The 24,785-nt window shown below is 36.5% G+C and overlaps 1 protein-coding gene across 1 annotated transcript in view; it reads right to left on the reverse strand.

Moving 5' to 3' along the window:
• The window catches only part of LOC150108491 (protein FAM107B-like), a 202,836-nt gene that overhangs the window by 166,757 nt on the left and 11,294 nt on the right, over positions 1–24,785 (reverse strand). The window contains exon 2 of the mRNA XM_090415904.1: positions 19,113–19,181. Within this exon, the coding sequence (XP_090272030.1) occupies positions 19,113–19,163 (51 nt within the window). The 5' untranslated portion in view covers positions 19,164–19,181. The remainder of the gene's footprint in view (positions 1–19,112; positions 19,182–24,785) is intronic.

Raw genomic sequence — 24,785 nt, forward strand, 5'->3', positions numbered from 1 at the left:
TTCGGGATGTGGATATTTATTAATAAATAAAAAGTAATAGTGTCGCAAATAAAGATCTTTCTCATTTATTAGAATATCCTGACAAAAACATAATTCCTGCTGCTTGCGAATACAATACCAACGTTGGAAACTCAAAACAATCTTTCCCTGTCTTGCAAAATTATCAAGTCTTGTATTTAATTTGTATAATACTGCAATTCTATTGTTATTCCAAAGGTTTTAAACTGCTGACTAACTGGAAGCTTAAGCATTATAAGTATGACGACATTTTCCTAATCATGTCTGAAAATATAAAACTTGTATTTTAAAAATCATGAGGTCGTGATTATAAAACGGCACGCTATTTTTATATTCGTGATGTTTTAAAATCAACTACTGAAAAGGTACATGATTAACCCAGCATGAATCGAAAGAAAACCTGGATATGTTTGAGCATGCGCGAAGCCCAGAGACCCGATTACAAACGTCTGTCCGAAAAATGAAAGTACCCAGTAATCTCTAGGTGAGGTTCGCAAAGACGACGTGTCCCATTGCATGCCAGATTTCACACACGACCAGACCAGAATAACAATCGTCAACAAACCGGTTCTTGCTCACGTGCTAAAGAAATAACCTCTACACCGTTACATGTGCTGTGTAGCTAGCCAGGGTCGCCGGCCTTAAAGGATGTAACGTTTCAATATGTCTGGGTGTTTTTACTCAAGATTTACTCGCTTTCCGCGACCTTTTGAATTTTTCTTTTTTTTTCCTCGTTACGTCAGCATCTAAAACGTGTCTCACAATACGGCATGTGAGAGACAGAACCCATTTCTCACAGGAACGTTGCTGTTTTGCCAATGCTGCACGGTAGACAAGCAGGTATTGCAGCATCCCGTCCCCGTTTATGCATTTCGTGCATGTTGCCACCCGAATTAGGAGGTTTCGGTAAGACAGGATGAGTCATCGATGAATAAAGGGTTGTGAAGACGCTGCCCGATTGCATTGTGGTGAAATTAAACTCCACTCGATTGTGTAAACTGTTTTGTATGCGGCAACGCAATCAACGCGAAATGACAGATATGAATGTGTGTGAGCGTGCATTTAAAAAGACCTCTGTTTTCTTAACTTTTCCTTTAGTAACTAAATAAATTCATCCCAGAGAGACTTCTTGTTTGAAAGTTTACGCTGTTTCAAGTTTAAAAGTTGCTTCCCTCATTCTAAAACCAAACCGATGATTAACAATCGATATTGAGTTTTCATTTCGAGTTCTTGCCGGTGCATTGATAAGTCGTGCAACTATTTTTATCCGTTTAGAATCCTATCGAAGCGCTTTAATAATAACAATCTAGCTAAAATTCATTATTTAAATGTCAAAATCACGGATACAAATACCCAACTAAAAAAAAATTATTTTAATTTTCCAAGAGTTTGTTTTCAAGCTTTAAACTTACTTCTTCGATATCCCTGTCGAGTTCCTGCGTATAGAATTGGTTTTAAGTGACATTAATTCAGAAAGATTAATCCCTTACTGGTATTGCATTGTTTTCTTTTAAAAACCTCCCATAGTTATAAATTTGAATGCGTGTGATAAAAATTTAAATTACCACTATTAGTTCTTAATGTAAAAGAAATGTATTAAGAAAGGTAGACTTGCCAAACAAACGCAATAGCTTTCCAAAAACTGCGCATCTCTTAAACTGGCAGATCTTAATGGGAATCCTAAATACGAATGGAAGATGTATTTATAAAACTTGTTCACTGGATGTGTGTTAAATTCTCAAAGTATCTGAAACGAAATTAGCAACAAGACTCGAAGTTTTAAGTTCATGGAGGTCCACGAATCACCTTCGGATGAAAAGTACATGGGATTGTTCCTGCAGATAGCATTCGAACTAAAGGTCTTTCAAACAAACACAAATCATGTTTTTCTCGGGATAAGCTATGGAGGTTGTGTTCAGCGGTTTATTTTGTAGGAAGAAAGCGCAGTTGCCAGTAGGGGTAAAAAGCTCGCGATCTTAACTGAGATTGATTAATTCAACTTCGGCTGAAATATGTTCTTCCTGATGTTTCTGGGAAAGAGACCCGACGTCTTATTTATTTTTTTTTTTCTGGTGCACAGAAAGTAGCCTTAGAACAAAAATAACTTACGTTTATGTCACATGATGTTCGATTACTTAACAAGTTGCTTTAATAACTTGAGAAAAAAAGAGGTTATAAGATGATCAGATGACTGAGATATGGAGTTCCTTATACAGAAAAAAATAACTCAGTGAGAGAAAATTCCTTCACTGGTTTTCCAGTAATTTATATTGACAAATTATCAATTCAGAACTTGAACTTTTGGTAACGCACTGTTTACACGAACTTGAAAGGCATTCTGAGATTAGGATGATATTTTGTGAAGAATATCTTATTTTATCATTGAGATTAGGAGGTATGTTGGTTTGATATTGCACCGCTGAAGACGATTTCAGTTTTCACTTCTGCTTACTTTAAAATACAAGTTATCTTAATAATTAATGTTAAAAAAATACTCGGTCGATGCGCTAATAAGAGTGGATAAAAATATAATTGTTTCTCTTCCTATTGGCTGATGACAGCTGCTTTGAAGAAACTCGGATATTTATCTGCGATCCTGTATTTCTAATGAAAATACAAGAAAATGAATTTTATAAAAACCAGTGAGCGCGGAACAGTTTACTTTAAATCAGTAAATTGACTTGACTAATCCATCGGAGCTTTACAATTGCAAAATAAAATCAAACCACGTTCTTAAGACAATACATTGTCCTCAATCTTAGTTCCTCCAGCTGTAACTCCAAATAACTGCGAGTTAACTTAGCCATATAAAAGCCTGTCTATATATCACAGCTATTAATTGCATGCGTTCTCTTGCTAATTTGTTTTGTGGCAAAGTTAACGCTGCAACCTCGATAGGAGATTAGCTAAGTCACCTTCAGCCAAGTAGAAAACCTTGTACGTAGCGAGTTAGAAATATACTGAACGCATCGTAATTGACTAATATTTTAATAAAATTCAAGTATTGAAGTTTTCCTTGAATTAACTGAGAAATTATGATCGATCCAAAAGCCTCCAAGATTTGAGACATACATTCAATGTTCATAATGACTGAAGCAAGAGCGCCGATCAAAGCATTCTAGATAAAAACTAAATGAGCTCTCAGAAGAGTGATAGGTCTTACAATTCCCGACACCTTTGATAGCAAAGTGTTCCAGAGCTGTGCTACAGTGCATGTACTAACTAAACAGAAAAATCAAATTGCATGGATGCGTTTATAACCATTTATCATGTTCTGTTAGCTCTGTTACACAAAAGACCAAGAGGAGACAGAATGTATTTGGTATGCGATGCTTCTCCCTGTTTTTCTAAGTTGTGCGGAGAAATGTTTATAAAAGGGGCGGTGGGTGGAGTGTTTTTAAGCACATGTTAATAGGAGAGCCACTGAACCTCGGAGAGATGCCAATGACATCCGTAGAAAACTTCAGCGAACATCCTAGAGTTGGATTCCTCTGCAATCCAAGTACAATATTATACATATTAACTATGTATTAAAAAGGCATATTAACTATAATAAAACATTTTAATTTTGATTTAAGTGGCTTTTGATTGTATTTCGGTAATATTTCTTACTATTTATTCGGAGTAGTAAAGATGTGCTGAGAACACTTGATTGGCCAGTGAGCGATAAGTGAATCATCATGCGCATGATCTGTCACGTACCACCGTTTCTTAGCAACAAGTTATAACTTGCTATGTTTACTGCACTTACCGAGTTTTTATTGCTAATTTATTTTCATCACCGACGATTGTGTTGACGATAAAACAGCTACTTCAAATCATTCTGTCCTGATTATAAATGTCACTGTCGACAAAAAAGGGGAAAAATCAAGTAAGGAAAGGATACGTATATTGCCTTAGGCTTCGTACACGACAGTCGTATCTCTAACCAGTTCTGTAGAACTAATCCTGCAGTCGTGCTGTCCCACATGGCTTCCGTATTGCCATGAAGCAATCACAAAAAGTTGAAAAGAATACAAACTGCCAAGAGTGGTACCCTCACCTATCATTACACAGAAATATGAAACGAGCGGGATGCTCACATACGTAGCTCTTCCTTGAGTGCATGAATTTACACTTTCAAGACTTCTTTCAAAACTTTTTTTTAAAAAATAAACAGAATGGGGGGGGTAGTTTTCACTTGAGCATTATGGGAAATCCGCGATTATTATTTGAAATGGCAAGAGAAAAGTTGAATGGTCTTTGGAATGAAATTAAGTTCTTCGAAATTCAGTGGGATGGTTGTGATTTTCACAGAAGAAGAAAACCAAGACTTTAACCACCTGAATTTGTGAACACAAATTCAATGTTAGGAGTTTTTGTGATGGGCTTATACGAGCGGAATGACGAAAAAAATCTTGTTACCGGAATGACTGATGTGCTTAATTAAATGTTGCTTCTAAAGTTAAAAACATTCGATCTCTCTTCCCCATGCTTTTACTTGACAATATGCAAACAAGCACGAAATTGTAGACTTGGTGGGAAAAAAATGAAAAACTTAGAGTTAAACTCAGCGTGTTGTACAATATCGTTGTGGGAATATTTAACAAAACTTAAAACTCCACATGAGAATAATCAAACAAGAATTTTAAGTCTTGAAGCTCATCCACGGTGTGCAGGTTTCGCTACTCTTTTTTTTCCCCTTCCGTTGTAAGGGCCAGAGAAGAATCCCTCTCCACACACCTTTAACCTAACTGACAGTTTGTTGTTGGCTTAAGCATTTGGCAACAGTTAATGGGGCGGGCGAAGATAAAATCATTACAATCAAGTGGTTATTCCGTATGTGGCGTCGCTTGTATGTCAAAGGCAGATGCTTCATTCCTTGTCATTTTAAACTGAAAAATTGTCTAATAGTAGTAAACCCAGTGCTGTGTCAGTTGTGTTTCTTATTCAGCTTGTGGTCTCAGTACAGGCCATACGATTGATCTTTTTCATTCCTGAATGACGAGGCTAACATGTCAGAACAGTCTCCTAAATATCGCAGAAACAATCAAGATGCTGCAAGTTCACTTGAGAGTACATTATCACCGTTATACATCAAAATGATCAACAGCTGCATTTGTATATTTGCACACATGGCTTACGTTAATGTTTTGTATAAAAAGGGCATAGTATACATGTAGGTTAAATGACACATCACTGGTTCTCTCTTCCTGTTCCCAAGGCATTCAATGCAAAATACTGACTACCTGCTTATGCAATGACATTCCACAATAAACTCAGTATTTGAGTCATCTCGTTTTCGTTGTTTTTCTTTTCCCTTGGACTTCATCTGCCCTTTGACAAATGACAGGTGTTTTGAAAGAAGTTCAGCAATATCATTCTACATATCTTTGAAACCAGGTTATAGTGTCCTCTAAATGCGTACAACACGCCATGTTGAGAATCTTCAATACATATTTTCCAAATCCCCCTAATAACCAGAATGGTCAGCGATGGCTAAAAAGTTGATACCGAGTACAATAGGCAAGTATCAGCAGACATGAGCAAAAGTTAAAGCAGTTCTAAGCAAGGACTATAGAAACATGCAACAGCAATCAATTATGGGTAACTTTTAAATCAGATCTATTGATGTGAACGCTCGCTTATCGTAAAAAAAAGTTTGTTTCGTAATAGCATTTTGTAGAGTGATCATAATTACATTGATTCATGCGATTTGTAAAAGTTTTTAATTCATTCATTCTACTTTGACCTTTAAAATGATTCAAATCGAATGACTTGATACAAAATTTCTTCAAGAAAAGAAAGGCACTATTACAATAATTCAAAATCGTTTTTTCCATGAAAAAAAAAAATGAACGAAACTAATTTACGGCCCATTCGAAAACTAAAATTTGCTGATCAGTAGAATACTAACATAACACTTTGCAATTTCACCCTTTTAAATGTTTTACAATTCGGTTTGAAACTGTGGTTCGAGTTTTTGATCGTTGCTATTTCCTGGTTTTTTTTTTCCATGAAAAGGATTATGGTGAAGCAATAAATACATCATTCAAGTAACTCGAACGATGGATAGCGCGCGCGCGCACAAAAAAATCCTACAATAGCAAACGCTATAGCGTTTAAAATGAAGTTTTTTTTTTTGTTTTTGATTAGATTCTCGCGATATTTTGGCACAACAAATAGTTCGACTGAAACTTAAATTGAAGTCATGATACATTTCAGATTCTAAACGACCAAATTTTCAGATTTTCCGTCCAGCCAGTGAGGAATTATTAATGTTAATTCGAATCATTGTCGAATTATTATTTAAACCAAAATTGAGCGACTTGTGAATAGGCGAAATCTTGTCAAAATGCCATCTAGCAAAAAAAAAAAAAGTCCTTGCAATATATGATTTGGACACATTTTGCTGCCTGTGCCGTCACAAACTGGCTGATTATTTTTTTTTTTAAGGATTCTAAAAAACAAATCGCAACTTGCCAGCAGAAGGCCATACCCGATGTAATACGTGTTTGCAATTTTTTACGCAATTCCTTTAAGGAAAATAGCAACAAAAGACGTGCATCAACCGACCAGAACTTAACCCTATAAAAAACACAGCTTCAGTTGCACCTTCTTTTCTAATGCGCTCATGGAAGACGGTAACCCTATCCTGCCTATTACAGTAGGTTGACCAAGGGTTAAGCAATTCAAGAATATTGCTCTAGAAACTAATTTGAAATTTTTTCAACTCGCTTCAGGTTTGCAATAAGAAGGATGGTAGCCTCGCACTTTAATTCTTCTGCAGTCTATAAAACGATCCCAAAAAAACGTGCCCAAGGCGGGATTTGAATGCAGTCTATTGGCTGCAAGTGGACAGGAAAGAAGCAGGTCAGCAGTCATTGATCACGGGGGAGGGGGGGAGGAAGATGTTCATTGACGTCCATTCTTTGTATACTCCAACATTTGTTAAGACATGCTTCCATGACAACAATAGGTCTTGACTTGCGTATGCGAGATGGTAGAATATATTATGCACATCGTCCATCAATATTTTAGAGTGGATATTTCAACGCTAGGAAGCTAATTTGAAATAGCCTACGATTTGAATATCTTATTAATGAAGTCACAACCTAAAATATATTGAGTGAGCGAGATAATCACCTGGTCGACTTTAATATTTATCGAAACACTAGAATAGGGAGGAAAATATTACCAAGAAGTTCAAAATTAAGTCGACCATAAAAAAAAAAAAAAACATTCGTTTTTTTTTTTTTTAACTAGTCGTTGTACTTTGAAAATAAGACACGCATCCTGCCTGATATTTAAATACTAAAATTTATACTGTGGCAGCGAAATTTTCAGATGTTTATATTCCGTCTTCTAAACAATTCATGAACACCTCCCCCTACAAGTAAGTATAAAAAGTGGAAGTCGAATCCCTCCGTAACTTTTACCGTCAGAAAAAATTTTTAACTTTTGAATTAATGTTGGATCAAGTGAAGGTTAATTGTCTGACTGATCCAAGGCCACGTAAACTTCGATCAGATGCTGCGTTGAGGATTAACTTATGGCGAATCTCAGTGGGTATTAATTTACGATTTTAAATACAACTCTTAAAAAGGAAGGTCGCCGTTTGTCGCGTCTCTGACATCATCGGTCTAACAGCCGTCATAAACTAACATTTCTTAAGAAGCTACTAAAGAAGTAGAAGGCTTAAATTAGCCTTGAAGATTTCTGGTTTCTAGCAACAACAAAAAAAATATACTTTGACAGATAATTGCCTCCTTCACAACACCGTAGTGAACTATTTCCTTGTCTGACTGGCCGGAAAGAAAGATCATGTGGAGATTTCTATTTTTAGATGCTCAACCTTAAGACATATTGAACTTCCCCCACATTTGACCAGATGTGTTTTGCTCCAAATGTGCAGGGGCTAAACGCTTCACGAAGGTTCGTGTGGCGACATGGAACTTGTAGAGTAAAACCATGTAAATATGACGTGCAGTGTTGTCTCCGACAGTGTCCACGAAAATAACGTGTATCCTACTGCACTATCTAATTAACACGCCTTAAGACCTAGTGTCGACTTCTTTAATTACCTGAAGAGAACGTAATTAGTTCCAATCGCATCTACGGAAGGATGGCAATTACATTTTTTATCCGATATGGTACTGTGACTATGGAAACGCTTGAGCGATTCGAGTTTTCAGCTGCGTTTTCCTTCTGTGTAAAAATAAAAATCGTCTACTAGGTGGCGCACTTTCATCAAAATATCAGTTGAAGAGACACGAGCTTATCAGAAAAGTTGATTGTTGTCTGGTTATTAACCTTTTTATTTTTAATTAAGTTTGCTCATCAGGTGAGAGATTGATAGCTGTCCATTCAATGGTTAACCAAGCTGTCTACAAAACGGAAGTAACTCTGAATCAAGAACGTTATCAAGAAGAACATTCCTCACTGTCACAAAGCAGGTATTCTCATCCTTCAAGTCTTCGAATTAAATCATTTTAATTAATACTATCTTTCCATTCTTCCAGTTTTTTAATGTTAAATGCATCGAGTGGGAACACGTCTGTCTCTACCCGAACAAATTTTATTTTTAAGAAGTCAATTATTACAATAATGAAATAAATGTGAACAGAGGAAAAAGTTAAAGGATGTGCACCTGAATTTCCGGTTAAAAATAAAAGACGTACTGCTAGAAGCTATCTTCATTGTTTTCCAATTAGTAACATAATTACGATATTGATTCTACGTTGGCTTTTAGATTATGAAATCATTCAACCTAAAACGTCAATTTGTTGAGAGACAAAGCTCTTAAGCGATTTCTATTGGCTATCATTTATGAATGAGGTGAAAAACTCCAGTTACTTATGCTAAGTTGGAATATAGTGACAGAGAAAGTGAAAGTTAACACTGAACGATATTAGGTTAATGAGAGCCTTCTCGAGGACCAAGCGCAACTGACAGATGAAATACGGATCAAGAGAGAAAAGTGCATTAAGTCGGCTGACCAAGAAAGATGTTTCGACACTTTCAACGAGCACTCTACAGAAGTCTTGTGATTCGTATGTTGGGACTTATGGACATGAAAATATAGGCGTGGTAGGGAAAAGTAGCGCGACTACATTACAGATGAAGAACGCATAATCAGATGCGCAACACCACATTGAATTGATTTCAACCTAACACGCATGCGTGAGAAGAGTGGTAAAGACATTGTAGCTGGATGGTTGCAACTTGTGCAAGGTAATGAAAGTTGGTTAAAAGAACTTATCAATACTGGGGTTCAAACAGACTTTCAGGTGGGACCCGAGAAAGTTATAAAAAGACAGTATAATAAGTTGACAGCCGAGTTTATTACCATAAAGTAAGTTACTCAACCATGAATACTTAAAAATCCACATCCATGTTTTGTGCAGAATTCATTTACAGTACTTCGGGTGGGGCGTGAAATATTCTCTCGTGATTTAGGCTGCAATAGTAGTGAAATATATCAGCTGAAAGAGGGCATGAGTATAAAAATCACATGAAAAAATGCGATAAATAGGCATATTAGACGTGAAAAAGATAGGAGCAAAGTAATGGTTTCGTCGCCAGGTAATCCTCCAAGACTTTAAAAGATAGATATGCAGTTTATTACATTACTCTGAATGGAGGGAATCAAAATCTGAAGTATGTTTAGCGAGTAAACATTGAAGATAGTTCTTAAGAGCTTAGGAATTGCAAATTCATGCTGTAGAACACTCATAACTGATAAGTTATGAATCACCGAATAAAGCTTTATCAGGTCTTTAAGTGAAGACGAGTTAGTCTGTTTCATACGGCTGAAGTAACTCAGGCTATGAGGTGTGCGCTTTTGTAAATTAAAAAAAAAAAGACAGTCTTAAACTCAAGGAGTTATACAAGCTCATCCAGAGCAGGGTTATACGAACATCAAAGCCCACAGTGGACTTCGAACCCCAAACCTTTGGTTGGAGCGGGTACACTATCCACTCGGCTAATTTTTTTTTATTTTTATTATATTTTTTTTAAATCTTTTTTTTATATCCACTCGGCTAATCAGACGCAGGCTATTAATGCTTTCTTATGGATGGTTTGTGTTGCAGGAGGGGGAGGGGGGCTCAAAAACCCGATTTTCCTGAGGAAAACCATCTCTATATGAAACCGGCTAAGGTTCATTTGAAAAGCCCAGATTAAAAACGTTCTTCGCGTTGTAGACGGGATTTGAACTGAGGTCTTTCCAATCCAAGGGCATCGTCGATACTGATTGAGGCTTAGTGGCCTAAGACGGAAGCTAACACAAAAGGGAAGATGGGATTAGGTTTTCTAATTTTTTAAAAAAACAAAAACATGCAGATGAACGTTTAAAATGTTAATCGCATAAAACGTCTGATTTTAAAGTATATAATGTATTAAATAATTCTGTAGTTGAGTGTTATCGTAGAGTTTACAAAAATAAATAAAATAAAAAACGCTGCTCGCAATTGTTTGGGATAGTACACTTAAAAACTTCCTAAAAATTCTCAGTTTTATGTCCAAAGAGCGATTCAAGCTAGACGAGCTTGTAGTTGTAGTTTTAGTTGAAGTTTTAGTTGAAGTTTTAGTTGAAGTTTTAGTTGAAGTTTTAGCCTCTATCCGACACCATGGAATAGTTGTACAAGAAAATTAGATGCTGCACTATTTCAAATCTGTCTCTTCTAGAAATATTTCCATTGCTATTGAGAACTGACAACCCTCATTCCTCCACTTTCTATTGAGCTTTTTGAAACAGTCGCTGTTGAGCATCCCTTTTCGGTATAAATGCAAACACTGAACGTTCTTCTCCATTTATTCCATCTACCTCCCTTCATTGAAATTTTTCTTATGAAGTATTCATAAACAGCTACAACCTGCGACTAAGAAAAGTGTCAAACATTTTACTTCGATCGTCACTTGCACCCTAATCGATTCGTTTATGGTATTTCTCGTGTATGAAGCGCACAACATAAGAAATTTATTTACTTATAAAAGAAAAAAGTGACTTTCTTAGTCGTAAGTTGTAGTTATAAGCTTTCATGTTATCCAATCCTTAATGTATACTAAAGTGATGCTTTTACAATCCTTCGCGGTTGAGATTAACAAAAGTGAATATTAAGTTCCTAACATTCTCTTTAATATATGGAGTTATCTTTAATAAATCCAGTACAAATATAAGACGTTTACCAGATCTCCAGGTAAGAAATTTGACAGTCAATGACGAAATCTTCAGGCCGTTTAGGAGCAGTTTAAGAGATAATTAAAAAAAAACAAAACACTAATATAAAAGCAGATAACAATAGTGTGACACGATTCAATACAAAGGAGAAGCCAGCTAGAACACTCAACTAACAACATGGAGGATGTTGAACACTGTTGTCATACACGAAGTCAAAAGGAAGAGGCTGATTCCATTAAGAGTATTGTACAGGATCGATATTGGTCATTGGGATTCGTATCAAGAATGACCTTGTGTTGCTCAACATGAACAATAATAATCAGGAATTTACAGAATCTTGATCTTAGAAAATAGAGGGAAATATTTGATAACAGCAGTAGAAAATTAAAAATGAAGGTTACGAAAGCAGCTACTTTTATTATTGATATTTACAAGTAAGATTTTATTTTACTTAATTTGCCCGATTACTTTTGCTGACTTAATGAAGGTGTGGGAGGAGGATTCATTATATAAGCCATAGAGATTGGGTCGAAATTTTTTGTTCAAACTTTTGTTTTTAATCATGAAGAAATTTTGAGTAGAGGCGAGATAAAAATTGAGTACGATGAACATAGAATTCAAAAATGTGCTAAAAATTAGAAAAACTGGCCAATGCTAATGAAATACAGTTCCTGATTTACGTTATGCATTCAAAATGCAAGTATTTTAAATTAAAGACGGAAACTCAAAACTTACGTGTTAGAAATAAGTTTAATTAATGTAAAAGTTTCACCAAAGTATCAAAAAAGGTATCCTCAGTACGCTCTATGGAACACAAAACAAAGTGCACTGAAATAATTTAAAAAAAAAGAGCCACTACAGCATAAGGAAGAAGGTAATTCAATTCCTAATTTATAAACAATAATCAGGAATTTACAGAAGATTGATCTGTTAAAAAAAAAAAATAAAATAAAAATAAAAAAGATTCCATGCCCCGTTCTGCAAATTCATATTTAGGAGAATCACTTTACATTTATACGACAGATGGCGCCACCTCAACATGGACGTGCGCTGGCGATTTCACAAGACGATCATGCAGCTTCACGTATCACTCTTTCTTCCTCCCACCATAATACGAAAAATAATAATAAAAAAATAGGTTTAACGCAGAAAGAAACAAGTAGTTGATGACCCCATTCAGTTCACGGCATTTGTTCCGCATATTGGTCACCCGGACGTGTTAACACATGCATGTATAACACAATGTGACGTTGAATGTCATTTCGCTTGAAGAGAAAACACCGAACAGTCGGGTGAACGGATGGGAGTGCCTCGTGACCTAATATTATAGCACTAATATTGGAGTAATGTCACCTACAAGTTTCGCGCTGTGGCTCTTTATTTACAAATAAATTTCAGTATCTGCATGACAATCGAGTTGATTGTGCAACAGAAATCGCTTCAGTGGAAGTTCTCTCTTCCACACACACCTGTCCAGGAAAACAAACTGTTGATTGCCATTTCAAAAGATTATGTACGCTTCACCTTGAATTGATCCTACGCATAAATCTTTGAAACCTAACCAAATATTAACAATGATGGTTTTATCTAAACCGTATCAAATCTATTGAGTAGATTACCTTGATCCAGTTTAGTTATAACGATTATACAAGTAGATGAACTGAATATTTCTATCTTGTTTTTCTCATCTTCGTGGTGTCGTCAAAAGGAAATATGCCAACTGAGGAAAATAAGTTTAAACTCAGTCGAGAAGGTTTTGGTTCTGATCGAAATCAAATACGCTACGAGGGGAGGAAGTATGGTCTGTTAATTACGTGTGTTATCCCGAAGATTTGTTTCTTCTGTGGTAGGGAAAGACCTCCAAGCTTCGTCTGATACTGGACACCTCATCTTCAGTTAAAATGTCCTTATAAGGGTCTTCGCGTCCTAGATAGGATTTGGACTCTAGCTTTTCAAATGAATGAAAAATACAGCATCACTCACAGGCCAAGATATTCCCTTTTCGGCGCCTGGTGTGAAACTACCACCATCTAGCTTATTAGAGGCTTGAAGTAGCGTTGCAATCTTTCGCGTTTAGTTTCTAGAGCAGGGTAACAATTATTTAATTCGTTCATTGTATTAAAATTTACGAGTTCCAACTTCTTATGGGTGAGATTCACATTAAAAATTTTAGTTCCTCTCTGAATCTAATCCAAATAAGTCATGCTTATCTCAACTATGAGTATAAACTTTCCAATTCAGCGATTCTTAATCTTATTTCGGATTTCACTTTTGTTTTAAAAAGTCGTGCAAGTAAATCGTAAGATGGATCAAATAATAATAAAAGTCTTGTTATCTAACATTTAATAAATACTGTTTTAATAAAATGGGCTGGTGTATCACGGTTGAAGTTCAAAAGTTTTATATTAATATTAATATTTTTTAATATTAAAAACCTTACCTATCCTCTTCGCACCCTGAGAAGCATAGGGCGTCAACCATTGACTTTCATCTGACTCTATTCGATGCTTCTTTTTTTTTTTTTTTTTTTATCTCTTTCCAGGAACATCCCAGTCGTCTTGCCTCCGTTTCTAGTTCTCTTCTCCATGTTATCCTGGGTCTGCCTCTTTTCCTCTTGCCTTGGGGATTCCATTCTAGTGCAATTTTTGCTATTTCTTTATCTGGGTTCCTGATTGTGTGACTGACCTATCCAGTTCCATTTTCTTTTAGTGATTTCATTTTTGATGCTGGTTTGACCTGTTCTCTCCCAAACTTCTGGGTTTCTTATTTTATTTGGCCAGTATATTTCTAGTATCTTTCTGAAGCATTTGTTTATGTAGACTTGTATTTTATGTTTTCCTTTTTCAGTGACCATGTCTCAGCTCCGTATAGTAAAACTGGTTTAACATTAGTGTTGAAGAGCCTAATTTTGGTTTTTAATTTTATTTTTTTGGACCTCCAAATTTTCTTCATCATATTGAATGCACTGTGCTTTCTGGATTCTATTTTGAATGTCCTGTTTGGTTCCTCCTTGTGTGCAGTTCACTGATCCCAGGTAGATCAAGTTATCTACCTGTTCCAGTGTTTTCCCTAGTATTTCAAAGACTAATTCTTGTTTGGGGTTTATCTTCATTACTTAGTCTTATTATTTATTTTCAATCCCCATTTATTTGGTTCCTGGTTTAAATTATCTATTTTCTTTTGGAGGTGTTGATGTTTTTGTACCAAAAGGCATATCACGTCTGCAAAATCCAGGTCACTGATTTTATTTGACTATCCCATTGAATGTCAATTCTTTCTTCAGATGTTTGCCTCACCGCCCAGTCAATGACAATCAGAAAGATGGTCGGGGAGAGTATACATCCTTGTCTTACTCCCGTGTTTGTTGCAAATAGTTCTGATAGTTTGTCATTATTTATTATTCGGATTTTGTATTTTTCATGAGTTTTCTTTGTTATATTTATGATTTTCTGAGGAATCCTATAAAGCTTCATTAACTTCCATAGTCTTCTTGTCTATGCTATCAAATGCACGTTCGAAGTCGACGAATCCCAAATATAGGCTACTCTGCCACTATTGATGGTTCAACAATTATTCTTAATGTTATTATCTGGTCAATACAAGATCTGTTTTGCCTCAACCCAGCCTGTTCTTCCATCAGTTTAGTTTCAATTTCTTGTTTCATTCTTTCTAGCAATATTCTAGTAAATACTTTACTTACAACATTTAGAAGTGAAATTCCTTTCCAATATTTACTGGCCATTCCTCATTTTCTTATATTCGAATCCGGTGGTCATAGTAAACCTGGATGCCTCTGTCGTGTTTGGCGAAACAAACTCTTAAGTTAATAGCAACGTGGCACGACACGTTATCTTGCTAGAATACACCTGGTTCCAAATATGAAGATAGTCAGCATGAATCGTAGGTGGGGGGAAAGAAGTACCTGATCAGCTGGAAAAGATAAGATAGCAGACAGTACGGTGTACGGGTATTAAAACTCCAAGAGATTCCTATGAACAAATCCTCATGCCAAAATCCTGCCGCCGCCTGCTGTGTATTTAGTGATTTGCTGGAGTGACGTCAAAGTTCCTCTCCCATAGCTGGAAACAATTTATCGGGAAAAAAAAAATCTAATCTTCACTGGTCGAATGATGTCTCAGATGCAAAGTATGGACATAATGGTCTATGATTAGGCACCTTTTTTTATTTGATTCTCTTAATTTTGATGATCCTCCCCTTACTTTTTTTTGGGGGGGGGTTAGATTCGACTAAATAGTTCGTCAACCTTCAGTATCATGTATGCTGGTTTTCACTGTGATAGCAATACCACCTGGGAGGTGGAAGTGACCGATCGTGAAATAATGGTGGTCATAATATTTTTAACATCTTGCAAGAATGAAATCGATTTATTGGCCAAGACGTGTCGGAACTCACTATTGCGCTCTCCAAATCATTCTTAACAGTTAAGTTCAATGGAGAGTAACGCTGTTGATCTTAGGAGACCTCACCCCAGGGACAGTGCTACAATTGCAAGGAGGTACATGGTTAGAAAACAAAACGCTGGGTATGCCTTACAATGCTAAATTTCCACCAAGAGACATTTAAAACACATTCTTACTCTGTCTACGCTCTCAAAATAGACTTCCTAAAATCATTACAAATATGCTAACGCATTCCGCTAGGATTCGCTGATAGAAACAAGTAACAGCTGTTGCACATCAAACATTCTCTAGAATAGCGTGGTAAGGAAAGGTTTTGTAACGAGTCGCATACCGTATGAAGTGAAATGATATAGAAAATTAAGAGAACGTTGAGTAGTATTTTAAAATGTCACCGATAAAGACATTGAAGAATAGGGTTAAAAACCTATTTTCGTATTGATGCAAAAGGAGAACTTCCAAACCATCCGCCTAAGTAGTAAACACATGCTGGAGAACCCAAAGACATTAAGGAAGTGCGATGAATTGAAGGTCATACGAGCTGAACTAATTTCAAATACAGTATAAGAAGGCTGAAGCTTTTGATTGTTGTCTTAATTATCAGGCTAATTAAACTTAAATCTTATCCTAATTATCTTTAGGAGAAAGTCATTCTTGCAAAGTGACAATTCATTATCACAGAAGACGAACTCGGTGGCGATTAAAATGTCCTAGTTTTTATTTTAATAAATCATTACCTTTTCATATGCGTAATAAATTTTAATTAAAATGTTTTCTTATCATTGCCAAGGATTGGATTTCGTTCGAATTGCTCAGAAATATTCGAATTTAAACCAACTGTATTTCAATAACGAAAGCTTTAGTCATAATTACAAAACAATTGAAGTGGTTCTTTCAACTTAAGAACCAGATCGAAGTTTGAAGAGTTCATTTCAGAACTGGATTAGAGAGGAAGGGACGAGAACAACTTGGCCGGAAAAATGAATGCGATATTTCGACTTTTGTGATATTCTTCCTTTATTTTGAAGTTTTTATCTTGAAAGAGCTACAATGAATGAAGAAAACGCAGTAGAGTTTATCACATCATACAAAAAGGTACCCAAATTTAATCGTAGATTGAGAACTATTGTGAGCCAGCAAAAGGATGGTATACTAAAAATAGAATAACCACGGTATCGACTTTATTCAAGTCTTTATCTTGTCTTGACGAAACAGGGCGTGCAAAATTTGGTTGTACGGCGCCAGTTCCTATCAATCTGAATACCGATTCGCAGTAGTCAGCATTCGAAGAGCGCGCGAATGAGCTAACTTTTTTTTTTTTAAAAAAAGAATTGGCAATCATATTTCCATAAGTATGTAGTATAAAAATATTTTCCTTTAATTTTTTTCCTGAAAAGAGAATTATTTATATCGCGCTAACTTAGGAGGGTTATTTAAAAAATTCCACGCCTGCATAGCCATTGAGATGACGTAATAGCTTCCACCTTCACGTCAGTTGTAAGCAAGTCTGAGTAAACTTTTTTTTGTTGTTTCCGAAGTTGTTTTGATAAAACTTCAAAATAAACGAAGAATATCACAAAAGGCAAAATATCGCGTTCATTTTTCAGGCCAAGTTGTTCTCGTCCCTTCCTCTTCAATCCACTTATGAGCTCTTCAAACTTCGATCTGGTTCTTAAGTTGAAAGATAACCCTTCAATTGTTTTGTAATTATGACCAAAGCTTTCGCTATTGAAATACCCACCTCATACATGGCAACGTAAAAGGTTTGACAGACATTCAAGAAACGTTGGACAGCAGCGAATAAGGCAAGATGGAGATTAGATTGAGGACCTATAAATGTATTTTGTTAAGTATTTGTTTTAAATGAAGTAGAGCCTAAAAGGGCTTCGTTATTTCAAACTGGAACAACCTTATACGACTAGACGATCTTCTTTCACTATGCCTTATCCCATGTTAAACTGGGTCGGTGCACCCATCTTTAACCTTCCTCTTCCAAGTTCTCCTTCCCTCCAACTCCATATACTCCACTCGTTTACCAACATACTTCTCACCCTTCCTCTCTACATGTCCAAACCACCTCAGCCTACTTTCTTGTATCTTCTTGCCAATTGGTCCCACCTTAACCGTCCCTCTGATGTAGTCATTCCTTATCCTATCCTCCTTTGTCACACCACTCATCCATCTCAACATTTGCATCTCCGCTACCTCCATCTTCCTCTCCTGTGTCTTGGTTATAGGCCATGTCTCCGCACCATGGAGCATCGCCACCATCTTATACAGCTTTCCTTTCCTCTTACAACTCGCTCTCTTGTCGCACAGGACCCCGCTCATCTTCCTCCAATTCATCCAACCGCATGTTATTCGGTGCTGTATTTCCTCATCCAAGTCACCATTCCTCTCGACAACCGACCCAAAGGTACTTTAATTTCTTCCCTGAAATTAGCCTTGCACCCTGGAGCCGTATGGCCATAACCTCGTCACTCCTCGTTGACATATATTCGGTCTTCACCCGGTTAATTCATGCCTCTCTCCTCCAATTCCTTTCTCCACTCTTCCAGGGTATTTTCAAGCTTCTCTCGGGATGATTCGCATAGAACAATGTCGTCGACAAACAGCATGCTCCATGGTGCCTGCTTCTTGACATTCTCTACTAGTACATCCATGACCAGGTCAAAGAGGTAGTGGCTCAGAGCTGACCCTTGGTGTAGCCCTACGACAATGGGGAACCCTTCTGTCATGCAGACACTAGACCTGACCTTCTGTTCCCTCATACATCACCTTCACCGACCTCACGTACTTCTCCGACACCCCCCCCCCTTCTTCCTCATACACCTCCATGCCTCCTGCTTGGCCACTCTGTCGTATGCCTTTTCCAGGTCTATAAACACCAGCAGCTCCACTTGCATCTCTATATTTCTCCATCAATCGCCTTAGCGCAAATATCGCATCCGTTGTTCTTCTTCCTGCCATAAATCCAAACTGCTCCTCACCACTTTTCGTTTCCTGCCGTATCCTTCCTTCAATTACTCTTTCCCATATCTTCAATGGGTGTGACATCAGCTTAATCCCTCTATAGTTGCCACAGTCTTGAACATCTCTTCCTTTGTAGATTGGGACGAGAATACTTTTCCTCCATTCCTCTGGTATCTTTTCCTGTTGGGCTATTTTCCTCATCAGATCCCATAACATATCAACGCCCTCGCTGCCCAAACTTTTCCACACTTCCCCAGGTATCTGGTCTGCCTCCACGGCTTTTCACGACTAGACGATACCTGTGACTAATTAATTCCGATTTGCACACCATTTGAAATTCAACTAGTGAACTCTCGAATACCACAGCCCACTTTCATATGGGAATCGCTCACTTTCCAAATGTAAAAATCATTTGCCTATTTAGTATAAATAAGATTTCTTTTGTTGTTTTAAATGATAATTTCTCCAATTCTGCCACATAATTGAAGTTTCTGTCAAGGTTAAAAACAAGTGTAAGATAATAAACATTTAACATGACTTGCCTGTATCTTGGGTAACACTCGCACATCATAGAGATGATGAACGACCGCCATCTTGGATATTCTGATTATCTGAAATAAAAAAGAAACCAAAACATTAAAAAGACACAGCAAGTACAGTATATGCAATTGTCAGTTTAATAGTTGTGTGCGAAAGCCCCAAGCGTGCACTAAAAATTTTCTGCAAGATTAGTGAAAGAATGATTAAAAAAAAAAAAGGGCGAATATTTTCCTACTTGGAAGTTACTAACTTTGAAAGTACGTTGTGCTTAGTCATTCCCTCCCTTCCCCCCCCCCCCACACACTTATACATTCACGAAAACTGCCTCGCAACTCGTGAAGCAAGAAATCTGTCGGTAAGCTAACTTAATGATAAAGGACTAGGAGGCAATCAGTTTTTTCCCTCCCGCGGAGCTCAGTATCAAGTCGAGAAAATATGTTCCCATGCTTGCTATCAATTATGTAGTTCTACGATAGTTAAAGGTTGCCTTTAAAAACAATCCTAGAAAGGAATGTTCCTTCTCTTCCTTTTAACAACTAACCTACAAAGACGTCAAGGCAGTGGAAAAGAACTTGCCTTTGTGTACAAGAAATGTTTACGCATCACTGAATAATGTTCCTGTTTCCCTTTGCAATATTATCATGATGTGAATCACGGTTAACAAAAGCTCATTACCCTCAGGAACTGTTTCATTAAAACAGTTGTTTCCGATTATAATTAGAGTAAAAAAACGATGCAAATAGATAGGAAGAAAAAATAGAGTGACGAAGTTAGTCTTTTCAGGGAAAAGATCAGTATTGATGAATTTATTTTTAAAAATTAAAACACTGTTAGTTCCGATAACTAAATTTATACGATTTTTTCTTTTCCCGGGTTGATGTTCATTAGTATTACCTCGATTTTTTTTTATCTTTACTCTCTCCTAAATGATTTATCATTTCCCCCTATCTTATCGTCTATTTATTCCATCTTTTACTTGGTATTCCCCACTTGTCCATCTTAACAAAATCCTTAGGGACGAAAGATGGGAAGTTCCGTGCGTGCCGATTAGAACTACTCACGAAGTCTTCAATTTTCTGCGGATGGATAAACAAAAAGAGGTGTCGGTAGAGGCGCCAGATGCTCGTGTGATCTGAGAATGAGTGAAGGTGAGATGACGTCTATTGATCCGGCCGTTATCTGTTCTGCTCAATACTGGAGTTATCACTGCTGGCTGCTACTTGTCGATAGGTTGATGAATAGAGTCCAGAGGCGAACTTTTTTCCCTTCACTGCACTAAAACACTGTTACTATAGTAACGAGTGTTATAGTACATGCGAGCGTGGTGTATGTCTGAAATATCACAACCCTAGTATGATTAATTTAAAAATGAGAGTAGAAAAGTTGGTATTTTATTATTCTTGGAAAAAAAGAGAAGCTAGTAGTATCTAGTAACAATGGTGCCTACTGTTGATAAAATATTTGTGTGTATTTTGTTAACAGTTCGAGGGGGAAAAAAAACTGACTTTTGTATGCTTCTATAACGCTTAGCACACTCCCGCAGTTCAAGTTATTCTCGATGTTTTCTTCAAATCAGAGGTTTGATGTACTCTTTAGAAATGTGCGAATAAATTGTTTTCGTTATTACAAAATCAGTGTTGCGCGTCAGTTTTCATCAATTTCAGGTTGTTTTTGAATAGGTTACAGTTGGATGCATTGCCATTGCATACACGCGACCCGAGGTCCGCCACCTTTACAGAATCATTGACCCGAAGACTGTCGATTCGGAGTGCTTGCAAAATGCATCTACGGAAACACCTTCCCACAAAACTTGGCTGTTTAAAAAAAAGTTAAAGCAATTGTTAAGTTTTGTAATTTTCTTGTGACCTAGTCAAGGATGATAACTGGTTGCTCGCGTTTCTTCTGTCTTCACATGATGGATGCACTAATCAAGTCATTACGTAGTACGACTCCCCAGAAGGATCCGTATTTGCATTTGTCTGAAATAGAGTTCCATGGTCGATTTTAAGTTTCGGGGTTAAAAACGAAGTGTGTAAAGAGTAAATTGGAGATCACTCCGCATTTCTGGGTCTAAGTTAAGTTACAAACTTAAATATTTCGTAAAGAGGACTCAAGTTTCATTTTTTATATCTCAAATATCTGAGATATAAATTCCGAAATTATTTCGTTTCTTTCAATTTGTCGACAGCCTCCTTTAAAATAATTTATTTACTCCTTTAAATTAAGAATCTCGATCTCAAATGGATGGTAGTGAAGTCTAATCGGTTCAAGGCTAAATGGTTGATGACAACCGATGAATATGTAAAAGATAAAATATATCTAAGATTATCAGTAAACCTATTTAATGAGGATTAAGTTGAAATGGTGCTTTATAATAAAAGCTTGAAACTTAAATCATTCCTATCTATTTTAAGAAGTGAAGTGATCTCCAGCTGCTCTCATGCTATAATTTTTGCAAACTTGATCTATTACCGCACATTAGTTCATCTTGCCTGGTGAGGTAAGAAAGTAGAATCCACCACATAAAAAATAAACTCACGAATGTTGTGAACATGTACGTTAAAGTAGGCATTCAAACTATGTGGAATTCGAAGTTAGTTTGGGAGCTCCTACGTTAATTACTCGGCAAACTGAACAAAGAAATTACAGTTGCATTAACCTTCCGAAATGTAAGGGCCAAGACACGTCATTTGGGAACAGCTGCTACGGAACGAAATTATTAGTTACAATGACGAGCATTCTCTCTTTCAGTGCAGATTTAAATCCAGAATTCGAAAGGTCGTATGAGCAAATACAGTACTGAGTAGAAGTTGTGCCCCTTTTGTCAGATGTGGTCTCCATAGCTCAGTGCAGCACTCTCGAAACAGCTCATGGCAAAGCTGGTTCAAGCTTCGTCTAATTTCCCTCTAATGTAGAGAGTGATCTACTTATTCCTAAATTTGGAATATATAAAATTTTGAAATTAATTATTAATTTAATTTCTGTTTTCATAACATTTTTATAATCGTGACAGATGAGTTGCATGAAGGGAATGGCTACACAAATGATGCTATTGGATTTTGCAAAGGCGTTGGACACGATACCACATGGAACTCTCTTACGCAAATTAGAAATGGGGATGGATGTGGATTAAAGGGTGGCTGATCGACAGATACCAAAATGTAGTACAAAGAGGAGAAGAGTCCAGGAGAAGGAAGGCGACTAGTGTGCCGCAGGGCTTTGTGCTTGGACCACTGTTTAATTTGTACATAAATTATGCAAGAAATAATCTGAACGGAGATAATTCAGTTGTTTACTGATGATGCAAATCAAGGTGATGTAGAGAGCTTGCAGGAGGATTTAAATAGGCTGACAGTATGTGCAAAACAATGGATGTTCATTTAATATGGAAAAATGTAAAGTTATGCATTTTGGGATACAAAGATCGTTTATCACATTCAAGGAACTGTACACCAGGAAAATGAAGCCAGGAATTTGGGGATAGTATGAGAATTTGAGTTTACAGGCCATGTTGCTGAAGTAGCTCTGGTGGCTCACAAGATTACTTGGTTATTGAAGAACAAGAAAAGATAAGGGAGTTATCATTCCCTCTTTATGAAGCCTTAATATGACCACACATTTTAATTACTATGCTCAGGCCTGCCATCTGCGTTTCTCGGGCCTGAGGAAGCGGTGGAGAGGATTCAGAGGCAAGCAACCAAGATGGTGAGTGGTCTTTGGGATGTTCCTATGAGAACAGATTGAAGGTGAGTGGGTTGCAAAAGTTGGTTGATAGGTATAAAAAAAGGGGAAAGATATGATAAACATTTAAGTTACTTAAAGGATTTTATGGGATTGACGCTGGGAAAATGTTTCAGTATTTGGTTAGGGGGGATTGGAGAATAAGAAACACTGTCACCCTTGGAAGTTGCGTAAGAGGGGTGTTTAGCAAGGGAGTGAGAAGTAGATTTTTTTGTTTGTTTATATATAAGCTATATTGATGTTTTATATAATCTGATCATATTCACAGAAATAGACCAGATTTTAGTTATTTTATTATATAAAAGTATATCGATCGATTCTTATAAAGATTGTGAAAAGTCACGACAGGCGACCAACCCATTGAGTACTCTGAAGTTTCGCAATCAAGGACAAAATTTGACCTGTTGTCGCCTCGGTTGCCAATTGAATATTATTGCCCTGTCACTTTTAATCGTCATAGACATTATGCAGGAAAGGACAGTCTGCTTGCTAAATCAGAGGTGTCCAATTAATAATCTTAAATTACCGGAAAAAGCAACACAAAGTGCTTTCTCTGCAGAGATGTCTAAGAAACCAGTTCTTAGACATCTTTGTAGGTCGCACTGTTAAAGCGATTTCGACAGAATTTGAAATACATTTGTTTCATTTTCTTAAAATATTCCTTTAGAAATTAAGCCTATTTTAACGAAAATAGAAAAAAAAAGGGGTTTTCTGTAGCCACCTTTTATTTAGAGGCTTAAACACAGCATCGGTCAAACCCATCATTACAAGTTGCATCCTCAAATGATTTCGACAATTTTATAAGTTTTACCAACTTCATCTAAAAAACGATGTTAGAAAGTGAGTGAAGCACTAAGAAAACAGGAAATAACTTCTTTTGCAAAGCAGCTACTTGGGATTGAGAAGGTACATTATATTCTGAAATTCGAGCAACAGCAGAAAAAAAAAAGTTAAAAAAAAACTAACCAAATAAAATTGCAGCCAATCTCCTGCTACTTCAAAGCAGGAGGTTGACACAAACTTTTCGATTCTCTGTTGCCTTAAAAGACGCATACATGTGATAGTTTCAGTTTATGCGTAACATATATTTGACACCACTTCAAAACAAGAAGGCAGATATGAGTGGAAGATTTCTTTCACTTCGTGTCACCTTATAACAAATGCAATTCATCGTTATTGTGAGACGAACTAAAAACAAAATTTAAATAAGCACTGTGTACAAAAACTCTGCAATATCATCATCTACACATACATACCGATCGATATGTATGTTTTTATTACCGAACACGCAGAAAAAGAAAATGCTCTTTAGTTTATTACTCTTAATAGTGGATTATAATGGTTGAGAAACTGACTGTAAAGGTAGATGCATTTAGCAGAAACTGACGTCTGTCCATATTATCAACTGATAACATCCCTGAAAGTACATTTATATAAAACTGAAATATTAAAATACGTTCATACGAAATAAATTTCCAGATCAAGTCAAATCGACTTCGAATGTTTTAGAGCTGTATTAGAATTTGAGTATTTGATTTACTGTCTAATCAGATGCAAATAGAAGGGATTCTTCAATGCACGTTTTTTCGATTTGCTTGGGATAATTCAAATTCCAAAACGTAAATACAGCACAGGGTACTTGCAGTATGACGTACAGCATAAACATTCCTAAGAATGTTTTATTTCCTTTCTTCTATTATCTCGTCACGGAATTAAATTCTACACATCGTTTAGATCAAATTCCATAGATTGAGTGTCCCTTACTGTGTATAGGGAAAAAAAGTAAAGGAAATGACTGTCACTAAAGTAGGTTTCAATCGTTTCCGTGATGAGACTGAGTTTGGTTATGTTAAATGGTACGTGACATCGTTTTCGGCCTGTATTTTATTTTTGTGCATATCCGATATTAAACATTTATGTTTTGACTATTTTAT

Source organism: Typopeltis vanoorti, chromosome 3 (genome assembly GCF_054136105.1).
Source record: "Typopeltis vanoorti isolate ZY-2024b chromosome 3, IOZ_Tvanoo_1.0, whole genome shotgun sequence".
NCBI classification, from domain to species: domain Eukaryota; kingdom Metazoa; phylum Arthropoda; class Arachnida; order Uropygi; family Thelyphonidae; genus Typopeltis; species Typopeltis vanoorti.